The 22,703-nt window shown below is 44.3% G+C and overlaps 1 protein-coding gene across 3 annotated transcripts in view; it reads left to right on the top strand.

Annotated features, from left to right (window-relative positions):
* Nucleotides 1-22,703, top strand: part of ADAMTS3 (ADAM metallopeptidase with thrombospondin type 1 motif 3) — a 199,854-nt gene that overhangs the window by 139,110 nt on the left and 38,041 nt on the right. For 2 of the 3 annotated variants that reach the window (XM_083174681.1, XM_083174672.1), the window contains exons 14-17: nt 2,517-2,650; nt 3,867-3,990; nt 15,207-15,290; nt 15,779-15,859. In XM_083174681.1, the coding sequence (XP_083030807.1) occupies nt 2,517-2,650; nt 3,867-3,990; nt 15,207-15,290; nt 15,779-15,859 (423 nt within the window). The remainder of the gene's footprint in view (nt 1-2,516; nt 2,651-3,866; nt 3,991-15,206; nt 15,291-15,778; nt 15,860-22,703) is intronic. The other variant, XM_083174676.1, reaches the window with a different exon arrangement.

Here is a 22,703-nt window from a genome sequence, read left to right as displayed (position 1 = left end):
TTCAGGGAACGCTAGTGTGTGTGGAGACTGGAGGAGTCTTATTGTGGGTGGGAGATCACCACTTTATCACTCTACCATTATTAATACAGATGGGGCAGGCCTCTTCCTGGCTGGTGAATTGCCAGAACGTCCCCGCTGGTGATCCGCCAGCAGCCTCGCTAGCCATCAGACTGAGACGCACGTGTGTCTCACGCGCACGCGCGTCTCAATCTCTGTCGGTGGGGCGACGGGAACCCTGTCCGTCTCTGCCTCAGGGAGACGGACAGTGTTAGGGGGGGGGGGGTGCGGGCAGGCGGCGGGGACCCCGGGTTACCGCCGGAGGGGACCCGGGGGAGCAGCTGGAAGCGCCGTCGGCAGCTGCCCACAGTGGCCACTCCCCCTCCCACACCCGCATAATGCATCTCCTCCCCCCGGCGCCCCCCGACCAGGTGCGCACAATACACAGTGCAGCCTGCAGAGCGCTGAGCCTAGGATACAGAGGGGCTCGGCGCTCTGCAGGCTGCACTGTGCAATGAGTGCTCCGAGTCCCGACTGTTGGAGGAGGGAGAACATGCTGCGCTGCTGGAGGGAGATGTTGGTAAGTAATAATAATTGGGGGGCGTAGGGGGAGGGGGAGGTGGAGTGCCGACGGGAGATGGGGGGGTGCCGTGGTGTGCGGGAGGGGGGGGGGGGGGGTAGGTGCCGGCTGGGGGCCTGGGCTGAAGGTCAGTCCCGGGTCCGAACATTACTAGTGGCGGCCCTGTTCGGGTGTGAAGTGTTCCAAATTGCAAGTGTCTGCTCATTTGCTATTATTTTTATCCTACATTTTATTGTTAAATAAAATACATCTTTTTAATTTAGAACAATACATTTGCTTACTCAACTCAACATACAACCTATATTGATATCTGGTTATGGATATGGACATACACAATTTTCAGTAACTGTCCTATTATGTCTTACATGTTTGTATGCATTTAATGTACGCACAAAAATGTAACTGGAAAATACAATAATGTGGTATAGAGTGGAACAAAATTATTTTCAGTAAATGGTACAATTGAGCCCCTGTCACGCAGCTCATTATTAACCCCTAACCTCTCTGCCGTGCTTTGGGAATGTTGTGGAGTGGCTCAGTGTGGTTTTAAGTAAGGCTGATAAATTCACCATGTTCCATACTGCATACATTATTGTTTATGAATAATATTTGTTTAAGTGTATTGTTTACTTTAATCAGGGTGTAGATTAGGAAGAATAACATGTCTGCAGGGATATGATAACTAGAATAAGACAGAACCGGAGGAGGGTAACCTTTGGCGTAGTTGAGTTGAGTAGATTATTCATTTTGGGAAATATAATATGGATTTAACTTATTAACTACAAAGTATATCTGTACTTACAATGCAAACTGTTTCGTAAATGAATGATTTGTGGACCTTGGAAAGTCTCCAGTTATTCCAAGTTTCCCATGAAATGAACATTTAACTTTTAGGAGACTGCTTACATTGTTCTTTGTAATTAATTGTATGACATTTTGTTTTAAATACCTGCCATGCTGCTGATTTGTTTACATTTAATTAACAACCCAAACGTATCCTCCGATGCGGTGATGGATGCTGCTGGGTCTGTATCCTGATCATGTGCACATGCTAATATCAGCCTCTCCCCTGTGTGTGAATGTGCAAGACCTGGGACACCCACTGCATGCTGAAATGCCGCTAGCATTTCCTCTTAGCAGTATAGCTTGCACCATTGGCTTTTGCATTAGCCATATGGCAGGTGCAGTATCTATGCCTGACCGTGGCCTCCGATGGCTGTGGCTGTGTAACTGGGAAGACAGCCACTGTCACTGACACAACTGCAGCACTCCTTACCATTGTGCTCACTCCTAGGCACCTCCCAGTGACCACCTAGGGACCCCTATCATTTTTCCATACCATTTGTCATGATTGTAGTATCATTGTTGTGCATATTAATCCATGCATTCTTGCATTGTGTAACTCAGAATTAGACCCTTAGGGGTTTATTTACTAAGATGGGAATTGCTATGGGCAACCAATCAGATCTATTTTCTTCTACAAGGTGTTAAATAAATAAGTAGATTCTGATTGGTTGCTATGGGCAACAATCCATCTTCGTAAAAAAAAAACAGCAGAGAGAAGTGTGTAGGTAAAATGTTAGATTAATTAGATGGCAAATCAGTTCAAAATGTTCTTTAATGTGATTTCGCAGGGCTTGCAAAAATAAGTCAGTCTTGACTGACCTATATTTGCGGTGTCTGGTCTGTGAATGAAGCAGGTGGCTGACGTCCTGTGATGTCAGCTGCCTGCACTCGGCAGAATGCTGCCCGCCTATGCTCGGATAAGAAATCGCCAGCGGTTTCACCATTTCTGCCTGTATCTCATTCCTCCTTTTCAATTGAACCTTTCTACTAACAACCAACAAATCACTTCAGTTATACAGACTAATGGTTGTATAGCTTTTAAACAGCAGTTAAAGGAACTGACAACACTGATTTCCATGTTTGTATGTTGCAGCCAATAAAAGATGCCAGCTCTATTGTCAGTCCAAACAAACTGGAGATATTGCATCAATGAAGCAGCTGGCACACGATGGGACACGCTGCTCGTACAAGGATCCGTATAGCATTTGTGTCAGAGGAGAGTGTGTTGTAAGTTACAGATTCACTGTGTATTTAAAATGTGAATTTCACTAACTATACTACTAATAACTGTTGTCAGCACCAGTATAACTGTATGTAACATCAGCCTTTCCGTCTAATAAGGCCAGGGTACAGGGGTGGCAGGATGTGGGCAGGGGAGACAAGGCAGCCCACCAATCAGTAAAAGGGGCTAACTGCCATATATACAATACATTTAGATGTCATTGCTGTGGGGTCGGGCAATGCACTATGATGATTACACGTCATTACATGCTCTACATACACAGCTTATGATCCCAGCATATTTATTCTAACAGCGCTTCCATAAGCAGTGTCCATGTGTAACTTACATAGAGCCTCATAATGGTAGCAAAGCCTTCAGAGTTGCCATGGTCCGTGACATCCCTTAATTAAAGTTAAATAATGTCAGATGTAATCTTCCCCCCAGCAACATTTCCGGTTTCCTACATGATTGACAGAAGCATAAATGTGTTGACGGTGTAAGTAAGAATGGTCAGTGTACTAAGGGCCTGATTCAGGGATGTAGGCAAATGCCTTCCTAGCTGTGCTTCAGAACACAGCAGCTGTGTAGAAATATGCCAGTGTCGCAATGGCCGGGATTTGTATAGAGACACCTACTGGAGACGTCTGAGACCTGCCGCTTGTGCACGACGATGCAGCTAATGGGCACCCACTGGTCAATAACTGACCTTCTGAGTAACCATATGGTCATGCAGCATGTATAAACTTGGTACAGGAGTGCGGTCACAAGCTGTGACATGACTCAGAAATGGTCTTACACACCTGCATTTAAGTGACAAACCCCAGTTACCACCCACTAACACTTCCCGACTGTCAATAACTTAACAAATACAACCTCACTGTGGCCACCATTGCAGCACCCTCGTGGCACATGCACAGTGCAACTTATATGTATTTGCAGTTTCAAAACACTCACTCTACTGCATACAAAATTGACATTGAGCTAATTTAAAAATAAGAGTATGGGGGGAAGGTGGTCGCTCCTCACACATAAGTTAGGGGTCCCAGTAGCATCTGTTCAGGGCGTTTCTGGACCGTTTGGCTCCCAATGCAAACACTAAATAATGCCTTATTTTCACATATGAGAGGAATTTAGTTTGGATTTCTAGTGATGTAATGATCAGCATTGTTTACCTATAGTCACTATGCACACTAATGTATTTCCCTGCTTTCCATGTTGCAGAAAGTCGGCTGTGATAAGGAGATTGGTTCCAATAAACTGGAAGATAAGTGTGGAGTGTGTGGTGGGGATAACTCGCACTGCCGAACTGTGAAGGGGACTTTTACTAGGACTCCGAAAAAACTTGGTAATAACAGACATTCAGTAACTTTAATTGTGTTTTGTGAATCTGCTGTTTGATGCTTTGTTGATGCAAAGAGGCATCTATACTGGCTGATGGTGTGACTATGGATATTTTACATTTACTGTACAAGCAGTACACATTGCCTTTGCCCATTGCTAATTTGGGTTGGTTGCTGAGTTGGTTGTGATGATTAAACATTCAACTTTTTCCACAGACATTGCATGTTTTTGCACAATTCTTGCTCTACAATAACTGTACACATTCTGGCCAAGTCTCCTTCAGCCATTAGAATTGTTTGCATGAGGCAGACTGAGATACAGATTTGATAGGGCATGTAATGTACATACAGCTATAATACAGTAGGGGCATGTTCATGCAAAAGGTGTCCCACACTGTGTAAAAAGCATTGGGGAAGATGTTTTAAGCCTTAACAAGAGATACATGCAAGGGTGATAAGGATAGATAAATGTCCAGCCAATCACCTGCCAACTGCCATGTTACAGGCAGTGTTTGAAAAAAGTCAGTAAGGAGCTGATTGGTTGGACGTTTATCTCTCCTTATCACACTTGAATTTATCTCTTGTTAAGGCTTAATACATCTGCCCCAATATCAGTTCACAGGTGCTTGACACTGTGAACTGATAATGTTCACAACCAGTGGTCACAACTGATTGGCTGAATGTAAGTAAGTACCTACCAGTTTTGCTTATTATGGCAATTATGTTAATACATGAGAAAGATTCCCAGGATTATTGTGAAATAAGCACTCTATAGCTTTATTAGCTATATCCAGCCATATACTGTTATGCATTTCATACTGATGTTTAAGCATTATTACTTTCACCATGATGCCATAGTTACTGACATATTCTGGAGCATCTGCTCCTGTCTGTTGCCTTGGTAAGGAGAAACCTCGGTACTTGTGTATTTTGGCGGCGCCCCCGATGTCCGTCGTACGACGAACAGATCGCATCGCATCGCATGCCATGCACCCGATGGCATACGATGCGATGCGACGCGATTTTGACCCCCTATACGACCAAAAATCGTATAAGCACCCTAAAGGGTGCTTTTGAGCACTGAAATGGGTGCTTACAATGTTAAATGCACCCCCACGCCACCCCCCCACTATAAACGTGAACCCGAAGCGTGGCGAGCGGCGGCGGTACGCGTCCTACGACCTTTTCATACCCCCACTATCCACGTCGGCGTGGAGTTGAGAATAGAATAGTGTGGCGAGCGCAGCGAGCCACCGAGCCCGAAGCGTGGCGAGCGCAGCGGATACCTTCACAGGTAAACGCGTCCCTTCGCGGGCTTGACAGGTATCCGCGTCCCCTCGCGGGGCTCGCTGCGCTCGCCACGCTTCGGGCTCGGTGGCTCGCTGCGCTCGCCACACTATTCTATTCTCAACTCCACGCCGACGTGGATAGTGGGGGTATGAAAAGGTCGTAGGACGCGTACCGCCGCCCCTCGCGGGCTCGCTGCGCTCGCCACGCTTCGGGTTCACGTTTATAGTGGGGGGGTGGCGTGGGGGTGCATTTAACATTGTAAGCACCCATTTGGGTGCTTAACATTGTATAAGCACCCATTAGGGTGCTTATACAATGTTTAATCGCATCGCATCGTATGGCATTGTATGCCATGTACAATGGCATACAATTTCAAAATTGTATGCCATCGTGCACTATCGAACGATATCGCGTCGCATCGCATACCATCGTATGCGTTATGGTATGCGATGCGATGGGCGCCGCCAAAATACACAAGTACCGAAACCTCTTACATAGAGTTGTTCGCATCTTGCCTTTCAGGCAATTCTGGTCAAAGGGGCAACAATAATTTGGTCGACAGTCAATAGGTCAACCATTATCGGTCAACAGTCAAAAGGTCAACACATATAAAAGGTTGACATGCATTAGGTCAACATAAGGAATAATTCAACGTGGAAAAGGTCGACATGAGTTTTTCATATGTTTTTGGTGTCTATGTTGACATAATTCAACAAGTCAGGTCCACTTGGATAGGTAAGTATCAATTTTCAAAAAACACCAACTTTGAAAATCATGTTGACCTTTTCCATGTCAGCCTATTGCCTGTCGACCTTTTGACAATGCGGATATTTTGACTGTTGACCAATAGTCCAAAAAAACAAACAAACAAACAAAAAAACACAATGTGAATGAGACTACTACAGGATATAATGCGCAGCATATGTGCTGCCTATGGAGGAGCGTGGTAATCGCAGCAGAAGTGAAAGGACCCCTGTTGCCGGACCGAGCAGTTGCAGTTCTTTCCGGGACTTACTGATATGCTTGCTTGAGAACCCCTTTCATTGGGTCTCCATCTCAACCATTCATAAAAAATTCATCCAGTGACTATCCCTTACGTGGCACCTTGGAATTCTAGCATTGAGGCTGAGTAGTGGAGATGCTTTATTCCTTAACATGGACGTATGGTACTAATTATTGGTGAAGTGCGGGTTGAGGGTATCGCCTTTCTGTATACATTTACTCACCGCTGTTGGTTGTCGACCAATTGTGGTCGATCTATTGTTTGTCGACCTAATTACTGTCGACCTATCGACCACAACCCTGAAGAGATGATTAGAACCTTTTCCCCTTTAATCTTGACCCATTCTTTAATAAAAAAATATACATACATGATATACAGTCAGGTCCATAAATATTGGGACATCGACACAATTCTCATATTTTGGACTCTGTACACGACCACTATGGAATTAAAATAAACCAAACAAAATGTGCTTTAACTGTAGGAATTACAATGGTTTCTATATGTGCCTCCCATTTTTTCAGGGACCAAAAGTATTGGAACAATTGACTCAAAAGCTATTTCATGTACAGATGTGGGCTGTTCCCTCATTATTTTATCATCAATTAAGCAGGAAAAAGGTCTGGCGTTGATTCCAGGTGTGACATTTGCATTTGGAATCTGCTGCTGTCGACTCTCAATATGAGATCCAAAGAGCTGTCACTATCAAAACAAACCCATCAGAAAGATAGCAAAAACATTAGGTTTGGTCAAATCAACTGTTTGGAACATTTAAAAAAAAAAAAGAATGCAACAGAGAGCTCAGCAAGACAAAAAGACCCAGAAGACCACGGAAAACAACTGAACAATTATTTTCCGGGTGAAAAAAAACTCCTTCACAACAGTTGGCCAGATCAAGAACACTTTCCAAGAGGTAGGTGTATGTGTCAAAGTCAACAATCAAGAGAAGACTTCACATAAGTGAATATAGTGGGTTCATCACAAGATGTAAACCATTGGTGAGCACCAAAAACAGGAAGAACAGTTTAGAGTTTGCCAAACAACGTCTAAAAAAATCCTTTACAGTTCTGGAACAACATCCTATGGACAGATGAGACAAAGATCAACTTGTACCAGATTGTTGGGAAAAGAAGAGTATGGAGAAGGAAAGGAACTGCTCATGATCCAAAACATACCACCTACCACCCCATCAGTGAAGCATGGTGGTGGTAATGTCATGGCGTACACATGTATGGCTGCCAATAAAACTGGTTCCCTTCTATTTATTGATAATGTGACTGCTGACAAAAGCAGCAGGATGAATTCTGAAGTGTTTTGGGCAATATTATCTGCTCATATTTAGTCAAATGCTTCTGAACTCATTGGACAGTGCTCCACAGTGCAGATTGACAATGACTCGAAGCATACTGCAAAGCAACCAAATAGTTTTTTAAGGCACATAATTGGAATTTTATGCAATGGCCAAGTCAATCACCTGACCTGAAACCGATTGAGCATGCATTTCACTTGATGAAGACAAAACTGAAGGGAAAATGCCTCAAGAACAAGCAGAAACTGAAGACATTTGCAGTAGAGGCCTGGCAGAGCATCACCAGGGATGAAACCCAGCATCTGAGGATGTCTATGCATTACAGACTGTAATTGACTGCAAAGGATGTGCAACAAAGGGTTGGGATCGTTTGGTCGAATGCATTATGGTCGAATGTCATTACATCGAATCCATTAGGTCGAATTGCTAAAAGGTCGACATGATTCTAGGTCGACATGGGAAAAGGTCGAAATGATTCTAGGTCGAAAGGTCATTAGTTCGACAGGTCATTAGGTCGACAAGGTCATTAGTTCGACATTGTCTAGGTCGACATTCACAAAGTCGACATGTGGTTTTTTACTGTTTTTTTACCTGAATGTCAACACAGTCGACATGGACACAGTTTAAAGTGCACTGCATCCCCTCGCATCGCTCGCTGCGCTCGCTATGCGTCGGGCACGGTGCCTCGCTACGCTCGGCACACTATTTTATTCTCCCACCACGCCCTAGTGGATGGTAGGGCATGAAATACCGCCTGTCAGCACATGTCGGCTCAAAAAACAGTGAAAAACCCCATGTCGACTTTGTGAATGTCGACCTAGACAATGTCGAACTAATGACCTTGTCGACCTAATGACCTGTCGAACTAATGACCTTTCGACCTAGAATCATTTCGACCTTTTCCCATGTCGACCTAATGGATTCGATGTAATGACATTCGACCATAATGCATTCGACCAAATGACCGCATCCCGCAACAAAGTATTAAATGTGAAAGTTTGATTTAGGATTGTTTAGTTTGTCCCATTACTTTTGGTTTTGTGTGGATGTCCCAATATTTATGGACCTGACTGTATATATACAGTGTCTGTCTGGAAAGTAGTTTTTTTTAATGGCTTGCTTCACTGATTCTGATTGAGTCGGACGGCTGCGTGTGCGGATGGCCGATGTTTTGTTTGTGCGCATGTGCAGAGGCGCTTCTGTGCCTATGCGATCACCTCGCACGTCTAAACATGGCGTGAATTCCGTGCGGAAAACGATCATATGAAACCATCCGAGCAGGGAGTGGAGAAGGGCGTGAAGGGCTGTTTGGGCGTTCCCATGAAAATGCTGGGAGTGCATATGGAAATCCGGCCGTGACGCACGTGTGGGGGGCAGACAGCTGACATAGCCAGATGTCAGCTGCCTGCCCATATCCCTGCTTTTACATGGATAAGTGTTCGAGTGGTCTGGAGCACTCGTGGCTGCCTGACCGCTCGGTCCATCATTTCTATGTTCCGTGGCCATCTGAGGATGGGGGAGGTTCCCACAGGCCAGCGAGTGGGTGTTCACATGAAACATCCACTCGCGGTCCATTCGCTTAGCGTCCTACTGCATTCTGGCGGAGTGAGCGATCCGTACGATAGGCAGGGATAAGAACACTTGGTGCCGGTCCGAAATACGCAACCGTCCGACTCCATCAGAATAAGGGCCATAGTGACAGCTCTATGGATCTCATATTGAGAGTCCATAGCAGCAGATTCCAAATGCAAATATCACACCTGGAATCAACGCCAGACCTTTTTCCTGCTTAGAAAAGTGGAGAGTGACTGACTGCGCTTGAGTGGTGGTCAAGTAGGGTGCTGCTGGGTGTCTGGGGTAAGACTACATAAATTACCTTAGGGTACAATAACAATAAAAGGGAAAAACACTCCTGCGCAACCCTGCACCATGGGTAGTACAAATGACCATGTAAACTTTTGTATATAAATGTAGGTTTATATGAATTTTATCCATTAAACCTACATTTATACATTTTATTCTTTTTCCTGCTTAATTAATGATAAAATAATGAGGGAATAGCCCACATCTGTCCATAAAATAGCTTTTGAGTCGATTGTTCCATTACTTTTGGTCCCTGAAAAAATGGGAGGCACATATAGAAACCGTTGTAATTGCTACAGTTAAAGCACATCTTGTTTGGTTCCTTTTAAATCCATTGTGGTGGGTTATAGAGCCCAAAATATGAAAATTGTGTCGATGTCCCAATATTTATGGACCTGACTGTATATATTCAGTGTCTGTCCGGAAAGTAATGAGACTGTTTTTTTCTTTTAACGGAATGAGAAGGTGTGTTCTGAATTAATATGAATACATTGTTTGTGTAGTAAATATGTTTTGCCTCAATAAAATGTTTTTAGGTATTTTTATTATATGTTTTCCACATTACTAGTATATGCCTTTTTTTCCAAGAAATATATTGCAAAGTTCAAATACATTAGAAATAATATATTGCGCACAAATTGTTTTGTTGACAGTTTCCCTGTAGGTTTGTCTGACAGTCACTTGGAGATATCATTTGCAGGAGCCCTCATCATTTGGTTGAGAGTCAGACATAATAGGCATTAAAAGTACAAGTTGCAATGAGTCTGTTTCTACATGATTAAGGCAACAATTTATTGGCATGGCTAGTTAGCAATGTTTTGCAAAGCACTACAGTTCCCCTAATTCTCAATGAGGACTGTGGCTACACCATTATATGAATTTGCTTTTAACAATTATTTTGCCCCTCAGCCTATATATAATATATATGATCTCCTGGGCCAGATGTACTAAAATGTAATCCCAGGAGTAAAGTTATCCGGTATTGGTACCGCTGTGCTGTCAAGAGAATTTTTATAAATTGCCTAACTAAATATTAGGTTGCACTGCCACCACCCCTTAGATTTGATTCTTGACCTAAACCTGAACTTACACCTCCCTCTTTCAATTTCACTAAGGCAAATACTGTACATATTTATGTAATGCAATTAAAAGGGCTGTGGAAAATCCATACTTGTTATGGACACCTCATCACAAGTGCTTCTTCAAAGGATTTCTAACATATCAGAGCTGAGCCTTGCCTCTGGGAGAGGAGAGGCAGTGCTATTGGACAATCTGGCAATGCTTTCCTCTCACAGCTGTCAGTGCTGATGTGCTTAGCGGCCTTCCAGTAGTAGTGTATATTCAGATGTGCCACACCTAAGTAACCCTTTTTCAGTTACTTTCACTTTTTTTTGCATGATTTGGGCAACATCAATTCTTGATGCCTTGTAATAGCATTATAAGCCTTAGCATACTATAAAACCCCATTGAATTTATTAATAATACTATACTTATAAAGATATTATAACAATTCTGAGCCCACCTTACCCGGTGGCATTACAATTGAAAGCTAGTAACTGCCTATGTCAAACACAATCATGTTAGACATTCAATACTTAATTAGTGGTTAATGAGTGCTTGCACTTACAGTTAGGGGGCATTGTGGGACCATTCCTGTGGTGCCTAACAAGGTTGCTCGTAATGTCAAGGGCAAATGCCAATACAATCATGTATTTTCACACACATGGGTAAAGCAGCTAAGGTACAGTAGGAGATTTTTAGACTACACATAATATAAATGTTGAATTTGTTATCAATACTGGGAATACAGTCATTAAACAGTTTAACTGGCCTCTTTCAACAGGAAAACAATTAAGCAAGAGGTGCCAAAAAGAAATCAAGTTACTGGAAAATGAAATTTGCAAGTATCCTCTAATCACATTGTTTCATTGACTATTTCTATCATTCCTACATTCCTTTGTAACGGTCATATTAAAACTTGCAGAAGGCATTATGAAAAAATGGCAATAAATCAAAAAGCCATGGAGATATGTATCAAAGTGACAAACTTTGGATTACCGCACTTTGGAGCCAATATATTCAGATCTTCCACTGATTGCATTGTCTGCATTCTGTTTCATGTTGAGTCTGGAACTTCTATTCACATATAGGGTCTTATTCTGGTTGGCATGCAAAGCTGCAAATTTTCCGGCTTTGTGTGTCATCTATGTGCCGCCTGCACGAACGCCGCCCCCCTCGCATGCATGTAATTGGATTTTTAGCGCGTAAACAAATTAATTCATCCCCCCCCACGCGTCATCGCTGAATTTCCATGGGAACACCCATGAAACGTTGTGTATTCCCATGGGCGCAGCCCCTCTCTGCCACCCCACGCCCGCACTGCTAGGTGCAAACGGGGCGGCTAATAATCAATTTGCCGTGCCCACTCGCAGCAAGCAGCTGCACAAATGTGCACACGTGTATGCGCACGCACAGTTTCAAACCATCGATCTCCTGTGCGAATGCGCTGGGGAGCATTTGGACTAGAATAAGGTCCATAGTTGTATGCTCATTTAATGGGAGATGTATCAAACCTTCGAGGAAGATAAAATGGAGAAAATACCCAAAGCAAAGAATCAGCTTCTACTATTTCATAGACTGTGCTAAATAAATGACAGTAAAGGTCAATACACACTGGGTGATTTTGGACAGCGATGATCGCTATCATCGCTAGGGGCAAAGCCGCGCAGTGCATACACACTGAGTGACTTTCCCCCTGCCCGGCGCCGTCAGCAGGGGGCAGACTGCTTTGCATAGCACAGCGCTTTGCAAAGCCGTCCTCAAAGCCGTTCATCTGCTGGTAATACCAGCAGATGAGCAGCTTTCCCGGAAATGATGCAGCAGCGCGCAACAGCGCTCACCGCTCATCGCTGGGCCATACACACTGGGCGGCTTTGAGCTGAAAACTTGCTGTTTTGAGCGTCTTTCAGCTCATAGTCGCCCAGTGCGTATGGGCCTTTAGAAGCTGTTGGTTGCTTTGGGCAGCTACTCCATTTATCCCCTCTCTAAGCTTTATTACATACCCCCTTAGTCTGTAACTCCACAGTTGTCAAACTAGAACATCACACATGGTAGTATACTGTACCTTGTGATTGTAGTGTAGTTCAGCAACACTTTTAGACAAAGTGTTAACGTAAACTATCATGCTCGACTTAAATACTGCACACATAGAAAGGCAAGTTGAACAATATCTGGTTGTTTGGGCTGAGTGGCCGTATTCTTTGGATTAGGGGTACCTACAAGTGTGCTCAGACGGTCACACTATAAAACAGACTGGAAGCTGTCATCCTAGTGTCCTGCATGTTTCCATGTAGGCTGAAAATCGTTTTGATAAGAGCCATGTGTTCCTTATGTAGCCACAAACGTAGCACAATATAGAAATCAAGTTAAGGAAGTGACAGGCCTGCTTTTGTTAAGGAGGATTTATTTAATGTCTGTAGAAGGTGATTTCATATTTAGCCCCTGGAGAGGATCAGATACAGTATATACTGTAATACATCTCGGTATGCTAATAATAAAGAGTGTCTGAGACTGAGAATAGCATTCTCACCATGCTGATTGGCTGGGTGGGGATTTTCTTTGCTATTGGCTGTTGGCACTTTAAATAAGTCCTGACACTGGGGTGACTGGATCTCTTTAGCAGTCAGTAACTTGTGGTCGTTCTAGCACAACTTCACCCTCAAATGGGAACTAATATCAAATAAACAATTTTAATCTGTTGTGCAATAATAAATATATATTAGAACTTTGCAATACATTTCATTATACGTATAGGTATTGTTTTGTTATACTGTCAGATCATAGAATATACATTAGATTTTGGTCATTCTTGTTATTAAAACGTATGGGTGTGTGTCACTGTGTTACTTCTTGCAACTAAAATCAACGTGTGAGCACAGTATTTTTGTTTAGGAAACACAACACAGTTTTGTTAATGTAAGTTTTTTCAGTGAATTTGACTCGTACTATTCTATCCCAGTGCTGATTTTTCATCTGGGCAAAAAAAATCCAGCATTGGTGAAAAAGGTGTGGATTACCGAAATTGCCATAAATTCACGTGGCTTTAATGAGTTTTCACCCATCCCGTTTCAATACACCCCCCCCTCAAAAAAAGTGAAATGGCATTGGTGAAAATGGACTCAAAGATGGATGAAAACGGCCATGATTATATATTGATTGGGAAATTATTGCCGTTTGGTTGCTTGTTTACAGTTATATTGATGACACTGTTAACTTGCTTTTAAATTTGTACTGTGCCTCTTACATATGCTGGGCACACATCAGGCCAACTTTCCTCCAACCATCCAACTAGTTGGTTGGTTGGAATGAAAACCTGGTACTGTATGGGGGCAAATGCCAATAAGCAATTTGCTCACAAACTCAGGAGAATGGACAAAAACATTCAGTGAAATTGTTTAAATCAAATAGGTCCACCTACAGTACATTGTCTGAGTGACAGTTGTCCATTTTCCGATTTGGGAAACAAATGACTTAATTACAAATTACATTTGCTCATAACCAGTACCATATTTTTATTCCATCCAACCAACTAGTTGGATGTGTGGCAAGCATAAGTCCTGAAGTGCTATCACTTGCTGCACATTGGCTAATAACCCCATGGTCTGCATTGTATATTAGGACACGGTCATTCTGTATAAAAAATATCAGTTCTATTACAATCTAAAATATTGTTTCCCATGTTACCAAACAAATTGGCTGCATTTCTACATTATCAATGCAGTGGTCATCATTTGTGTTAAAATGTTTTTTTTTTTTTTTCTCTGCTGGAAAGTTATTTATGCAAAAGGCCCTGCAGGTTTACCAGCCTTATAGTTTACCAGCCTTTGGCTAATTTAGACCTAATTGCCTGCCATGCATGCTTGCACCACAGTTGATCTGAACACAATTGTGACTGCAGTGGGATGAAATCCTCCCTCACCATGCACATTGTACTCGGCCAATCATCTGATCCACTAATAAGCATAATTTGCCCATATGTATATATACCAAATCATTTTGTATTCTGTTGATGACATGTGTTTACTACGCAGCATAGAACACTAAGCTTGCCACACACGTCAAACCAGCTACCAGGCCCAAACACCTCTCCGACTGTTTTACCTCTCCAAAGTTTATTCCACAACTGCCCAATATTTGTACTTTAAAATGGAAGAAGCCTGTCATTGCTACCCTGTATTACAGGAGTACACAGCTTCTTCTATTATTTCTTAGTGGTTGGCCTCTTTCTGCTCTTTATATTAGAACACTGGCCATGCCTTATGCAGCCTTATCTTTAACATAATAAGTACAAGTGGACAAGCCTGTACAATACTCTTCTAAAATTCTCTAGCTGCTGTGTGCTGACGTCCATCTTTCCTCAGATACTTCAAAACCAGGAATTATTCTTAATAATGTAAAAGTGCTCAGACCCTGGTAATATCCACCTAACAAGCATACAAACAAGCACTACTATAAAGTGTAGAGGTCCAACCTTGCATTATTGAGCTATATACAAAAATCCGGGCCTTCATCAGACATTCATATGAATATAAAAAATAATTGGTGTAAACAAAGATAAACTATGACATTTTGATACATTTCTCCATATAAATGCAATGCCTTCCAGCAAGTGTACATATTATTTACTAGTTATTTTGAAATGAATAGTCAGTGAAAGAATATACTTATCTAGACTAATTAAATATAATCTGTTTAAGGGAAAACAAGAGGAGCATTTACATTACCTAAGGGAGCTCGAAACATCTCCCTATCTGAATCCAGAGAATCTAAAAATACTGTGGGTAAGTGACATCTCAGATCGCGGGAGATCTGATGATGACGGTACCAGTGGCTCTTAGCAACCATCGCTGCAGAAGAGACAAAATGTTCTTCTTTCATATGTTCATGAGGGTCTTTATTCATTGGACTGCAAAATTCAGTTCTGTTTTTCTACATGTCTGAAAAGAAAAAGCTGCAGGAGAGCAGTTCCAAAATGTAACCATTTTGAAAATGACAGGATGACATAAGAAACGGAGCATTTTGTCCTTCTGTGTTATTTTCCGTATAAACACGGGAAAGAACAAACCCTGTCAACGTTCTCATTTATTTCCTTTAGGAAAAGCACAGTAGTTGCCTATCAATGAGCAACAAAGCAACTAATCATATTTTACCATTTCTTAGCCTGTTCTTAACAGGTTCCATTTTGTTTACCTTCTTTGCTATATATTGCTGTACTAACCTTCGCTATTATTTTTGTTTTGTTTCCTCCTTGATCACAACACATGCGTAGGCTACCTAAAGATGTTTGACATCCCTCCTGGTGCTAGACATGTGTTTATCCAAGAAGACGAGGCTTCCCCTCATATTCTTGGTAAGTGTTTCACTCTGGGAGATTGGACTAATTCCCGAATGTTAACAGGAAACAGCAAAAAAAAAAAAAAACGAGGAAAACATAAGGACTGTGAGACTTATGGTACTTCAGGTGCTGCAGAACTTACTAAACTGTTCCTAACCCTGCTTTGTTTGGAGTCAATGCAAAATATACTGTAATTTTATGCATTTACATATCCACAAATAACCTTTAATGCTTTTTTACATTTTATTTCTTTACTATTCTGTTTTAAATTTTATTTACTATTCTATTGCTTAAAATTTTCGACTTACTGGCAATATAAAGTTTTATGTAGCAAAAATTGCAAGTTCACATCTGTTGCTTGCTTTATATTTGCTTATGTCCAGTAATACTGATGAAATTCTGACAGTCTGACTTATTTATATTATGTTTTGGTATGTACTTGAAAGTCTTAAAATATCAGGAGAGTTGCAGAAAAATAGTAAAAACAATACCAAATCCAGCTGTGTCCAGAATAACGGTACATTTAACTGGAATGACTGGTCATTGCGAAATTTGTAAATCATGCCATAGAATAGTATGTCTTAGGGCTTGTCTTAGGGCTTGTAGTGCGACATGTTCCAGTTGCATTTCCAAAGGCTGTTTTCTTTATTCTTTATTTTTTTTTTTTTGTGGTGCAAGACCACAAATGCCTGTTTGTACCAGTTTATAAGAGCAGAGAATTCAAATTGTGCACTGAGCTTTAGGTCAGATACAGAGGTAGACACAAATGATGCCGGCGCAGTGACTATGCAAAAAAGCAGCGGGAGATGTCTTGTGTAAAAATACATCTATTACCAGCTTCTCTGATCTGCTGCATGAAACTGAATATGCAGTATTGAATCAATATTGTAACCATTGGTTTTAGCGTTAGACCCATGAGTAACACTCAGGGTACTCAGGATATCCAGAAAAACTACAATGCCAAAGCCTGTGAAGCTGTGTAGGAGCACACATCTGGACATGCCAAATCCAGTTGCTAACAGGGCCTTTCTACAATGCGCCCTGCACATGCAGCCTGTCAATCAGGGCATTATGACCAGCAAACCAATATATTTAAGCAGTGTTTGAAGAATTTCATTCACTATTAGTTTTACATCAAAGAGTAAATAACACTTTAATAAAATCACATATTAAAAATATTCATACTCGCATTAATAAAACACAGTAATAAACCAGATGTATGTTTGGGTAGACAAATTTGTCACAGACTATGGGGTCTACTCAATTAAAGTCTGATCCATTCCGACATGCATTTTGTAAGAATGGATCCAACAATAGCTATTCAATTGTGTGTCCAAATCCGACTGTCGGATTTGGCTGCTTTAGCGGGAGGGCGGCACCTGGTGCTGCCGAGACCAGGTGAGTAGCAGCAGTATGAGGACAGTGCCAGGTGCTGCCTGGACAGGGTGAGCTACTCACCTGGCACCATCCTCATCTCCTCAATCTAACTTTTTTAAAGTTGGTGTCACGGCTAAAGGGCTGGATGGAGTCGTGTGGTGCACAGGAACCGGAGACGGACCAGGAGGAGTAGGATTGAAACGTGCAGGTTTAATAACGGATTTCATAAATGATAAACCTCACTCAAATACTTCTTTAAGTGACAGTTGGAATAAATTAAATAGAGTCCAGCACAATACTAATAACGGGCAGGGAAATCTGGAAACGTATACTTGGTGAGCCAGAGTACATAGATGAGGATCCGGAAGGAGGTTGATTTGATGACAGAAGAAATGGATCCGGATGACTGAAAGATGATGGAATGAATGAGTTGTATGAAGGAGGACAGCGGGAAGCTGTGCAGGGTAATTCTGGGACACAAGCAGGAACAAGCACTAGGTAGGACTTGCAGCATTGGTGTCAGGAGAAAACTTCCTTGTAGCAAGATGCAGGGAGCAAGGCACCAGAGTCAGGAGAAAAAGAGCCAGGATCCGGGAATCAGCTAGGAGTTGTGAATGACTCCAAAGACTCATTGCACTGACACTGAACAGCCTAGGCAGATCCCCTATATCCCCAGGGGATGGCTGCCATTGGCTGTCAGCACAGGATGAGGAGGGAACCTCCACTCTGGGCCAATCTGTCTCCTGCCCTCAACCAAGATGGCGACGCCGGCCTCCCGGCACCACTACTGCTGCCATCCCTACCCAGAGCTGCCGCTACCCGCACACCGCAGACCGGAGCCTGCACACGCTAGCCGGCGGCGGGCGCGGACGGGTGAGTACTGTACCCCCCCTTTTCAGGGTGACCCCAGGGCGCCTATGGGCCTTGTGCGGATTTCTCTGGAGAAATTGCTTTACCAGTTTTGGAGCGTGCAAATCAATGGAATCCACCCAAGAGTTCTCTTCGGGACCAAACCCAACCCATTCCACCAGATACTGGGTACGAGAATTGCGGCAACGAGAGTCTATAATGCGTCTTACCTCGAATTCAGCCCCACTTTCGGAGTTAATCTTGGGCGGTTTGGGAATCTTCTTTTGATAAGAGTTCAACCTTAAAGGCTTGAGGAGGGACACATGGAAGGAATTCGAAATCCTTAGGGAAGGAGGAAGTTGAAGTCTATAAGCGACAGGATTAATGACTTGGATGATAGGGTATGGCCCAATGAACCGGGGAGCCAGCTTCATAGAGGGCAGACGGAGGCGTATATGGCGGGTAGACAGCCATACCCGGTCTCCGACTTTCAATCTGGGCGCTGCCCTTCTTTTCCTGTCTGCCATCCTCTTGTATCGGGCGGAAGATTTAAGAAGAGCGGTGTGGACATCCGACCAGATTTTAGCAAAGCGTTGTAATGAAGTGGTTGCTGCAGGAACTTCGGAAGAGGATAATTCTGAGAAATCCGGAGATCGTGGATGTTTGCCGAATACTGTAAAGAAGGGGGTGGTTCCGGAGGAAGAGTGATAGGAGTTGTTATGCATATATTCTGCCCACGGGAGAAGATCCACCCAGTCATCTTGGGAAGACGAGACAAACAGTCGGATAAAGGCCTCCAAGTCTTGATTCACCCGTTCTGTCTGGCCGTTGGTCTGGGGATGAAAGGCAGTGGAAAACTTGAGTTTGACCTGTACCGCGGCACAGAGAGCTCTCCAGAGCTTTGCAACGAACTGTACTCCGCGGTCGGATACAATCTCTTTGGGCAGTCCGTGAAGTTTAAAAATGGTTGAGATGAATAGCTGAGCCAGTACTGGAGCAGAGGGGAGACCTTTTAGTGGGAAAAAATGGACCATTTTCGAGAATCGGTCGACCACTACCCAGATTGCGGTATGACCTTTTGAGGGAGGTAGTTCGCAAATGAAGTCCATTGACAGATGGGTCCATGGTTCTGTGGGAATGGTTAGAGGGCGGAGAGGACCAGCGGGAGTTGTTCTGGGCACTTTATGCTGAGCACATCTTACACAAGAGGCAACGAAGTTGGTTACGTCGTGGCGGATGGTTGGCCACCAATAAGAACGTGACAGGAACATCAAGGTCTTTTGTGCTCCTGCGTGCCCTGCGAAGCGGGAAGAATGTGCCCATGACAATATTTTCTTGCGAAGTTCGGGGGGAACGAACGTTTTACCTGGAGGAGGAGATGGCTGTACGGTTACTTGGGCGAAGACCAGCGGATCGAGGATTGGACGAGGAGGTGTCTCTTGGTCAGAGGTCGTCTCAAAGGAGCGGGATAGTGCGTCTGCCTTAGTATTCATGGTTCCAGGTCGGAATTTAATTTGGAAATCAAAGCGTTCAAAAAACATGGCCCAACGGGCTTGGCGGGCAGTAAGGCACTGAGCCTGTTTAAGAAAGGACAGATTTTTGTGGTCTGAATACACGGTGATCTTATGTCGTGCCCCCTCCAGAAGGTATCGCCACTCCTCTAACGCAGTTTTGACTGCAAGCAACTCCTGTTCCCCGATGGGGTAATTCTTCTCTGCTGGGAGGAATTTTTTGGAGAGGAAGGCACAAGGGTGTAATTCTTGATCCTCACCTTTTTGTGACAAGATGGCCCCGATCCCTTCCGAGGATGCGTCCACCTCGAGAATGAAGGGCCTGTCGAGGTCTGGTTGGAGGAGGATTGGTGCCGTCATGAATGCTCTCTTTAACTGCTGGAAGGCAGAGGATGCTTCTGGCGACCATCGGCTTGGATCAGCTCCCTTGCAAGTGAGAGCAGTGAGGGGAGCAGCGATAGTAGAGAAGTTCCGGATAAATCGCCGGTAATAGTTTGAGAACCCTAGGAATCTCTGAATTCCTTTGAGTGTTGTGGGGGCTGCCCAGTCTTGGATGGCTCTCACCTTCTCTGGGTCCATTTCTATCCCAGTGGCGGAGAGAATGTGACCCAAGAATGGAATGGACGTGACCTCAAAAACGCACTTTTCCAACTTGCAGAACAGTTGATTTTGGCGAAGACGTCGTAGGACTTCGGACACTGTCTGTCTGTGAAGTTGGAGATTTGGAGAGAAGATGAGTATATCGTCTAGATAGACTACGATGGAGTGGTACAGCAAGTCCCGAAAGATATCATTTACAAACTGTTGGAAGACAGCGGGGGCGTTACAAAGGCCGAAGGGCATCACCAGGTATTCATAGTGGCCGTCGCGCGTGTTAAAAGCCGTCTTCCACTCGTCACCTGGACGGATCCGGATCAAATTGTAGGCCCCTCGCAGGTCCAATTTAGTAAAGATTGCTGCCCCTCTGATCTTGTCGAATAGTTCTGCGATAAGGGGTAAGGGATAGCGGTTTTTAATGGTGATGTCATTCAGGCCCCTATAGTCGATACATGGCCGAAGACCGCCATCTTTCTTTTTCACAAAGAAAAACCCGGCCCCGGCCGGAGAAGTAGATGGTCGAATGAAACCTTTGTTTAAGTTCTCTTGAATGTACGAGGACATGGCCTCAGTCTCAGGTAGCGACAGGGGATAGATGCGGCCACGAGGAGGGAACTTCCCGGCCACCAGCTCTATCGGACAGTCCCAAGGACGGTGAGGAGGCAGGGTGTCGGCACCACCTTTACTGAATACATCTGTAAATGAACGATATGGTGCGGGTATCGACAAGGGTGGAGCTGAAGAGGATGAAGGACAGTTACCCTCACGTTGTGGATGGGTCTGGTAGACCGGAAGGATCTGAGGAATGCAAGTAGACTGGCAATCTGTTCCCCAGGCCTTGACCTCCATATTGGTCCAATCGATGTGTGGGTTATGTTTGGAGAGCCAGGGAAGGCCCAGGACCATTTGGTGTGAGGACTGTGGAAGAATGAAGAATTCGAGGGTCTCTTGATGTAGAGCTCCTATGAGCAGTGTCACCGGGGTGGTCTGATGGGTGATTTGTCCACTACGAATTCGACTCCCATCCACTGCAGTGAGGACCAGCGAGTGATCCAGGGGTTGCACAGGCAGGGCATGTTGGGTAACAAAAGAAGAAGAAAGGAAGTTTCCCGCTGCTCCAGAGTCCAATAGGGCCTGAACTCTTTTTCTCCCTTGGGGACACACAAGGGTAACCGGAATGGTGGAATCAGAAGAAGAGGGAGATGGAAGCAAGACTCCTAATCGGACCTCCCTCGGGGAGATTAGGAGCGGTCGTTTCCCGGCCGCAGCGGGCAGGAAGCCAATAAGTGAGCTGAGGAGCCACAGTACATGCATAGATTCTCTCGCCGTCTTCGGGACTTCTCTTCGAGAGAGAGACGGGAGCGGTTGATTTGCATGGGCTCATCTGTTGACACCGCAGGAGGCGGGGTTGGTTTGGAGGCTGGTGCGACATTGGAAGGAAATCGAGGGCGAAGGCGATCAGAGCGATTCCTCTCAAGTTGGCGTTCTTGGAGTCGCAGATCGACTTTGTTACATAATGAAATGAGTTCAGCCAGGGTGGAAGGAGAATCGCGAGTTGCTAACTCGTCCTTGATGCGCCCGGCTAGGCCGTTCCAGAAGGCAGAAACGAGAGCCTCTTCGTTCCATCTGAGTTCGGAAGCCAGGGTTTGAAATTGTACGACATATTGTCCCACTGGGCGACTGCCCTGACGAATCCTTAGGATCTCCGTGGCTGCGGAGGACACTCTGCCAGGCTCGTCGAAGATGCGACGGAAGGAGGCCACAAATTCTTCATAGTTATTGAGGATGGGATCCGCACGCTCCCAAAGGGGGGACACCCACTCCAGGGCTGGACCCGCCAGTAGGGACACGATGTAAGCCACCCGAGTCTTGGGAGAGGGGAAATTGGAAGGCTGGAGGGTAAAATGGACGTCACATTGATTCAGGAATCCTCGACACCCCATCGGGGACCCGTCATATTTACTGGGGGTTGACAGGTGTAGCTGGTGAGGAGCAGCTGGCCCAGGGGGAGCAGCAGGGGCCGAAGCTCCGGAGGTAGGTGCTGCTGAAACTGAGGGAGCTGCCTGAGGTGATGACAAGGTCTGGAGAAATTGAGCCACTTGACGCTGGGTAGTCTCTACTTGTTCCAATCGAGCCATGATGCCTTGAAGAACATCCGTCATGGAGGCCTGTGCTTCACCCGATTCCATCGGGTCAGTGCAAACTGTCACAGCTAAAGGGCTGGATGGAGTCGTGTGGTGCACAGGAACCGGAGACGGACCAGGAGGAGTAGGATTGAAACGTGCAGGTTTAATAACGGATTTCATAAATGATAAACCTCACTCAAATACTTCTTTAAGTGACAGTTGGAATAAATTAAATAGAGTCCAGCACAATACTAATAACGGGCAGGGAAATCTGGAAACGTATACTTGGTGAGCCAGAGTACATAGATGAGGATCCGGAAGGAGGTTGATTTGATGACAGAAGAAATGGATCCGGATGACTGAAAGATGATGGAATGAATGAGTTGTATGAAGGAGGAC

The sequence above is a fragment of the Crinia signifera genome, chromosome 1, assembly GCF_055691185.1.
Source record: "Crinia signifera chromosome 1, ASM5569118v1, whole genome shotgun sequence".
Taxonomy (NCBI): Eukaryota; Metazoa; Chordata; class Amphibia; order Anura; family Myobatrachidae; genus Crinia; species Crinia signifera.
The sequence above is the reverse complement of the archived record's forward strand: the minus strand, read 5'-3'. Positions and strand labels throughout refer to the sequence as shown.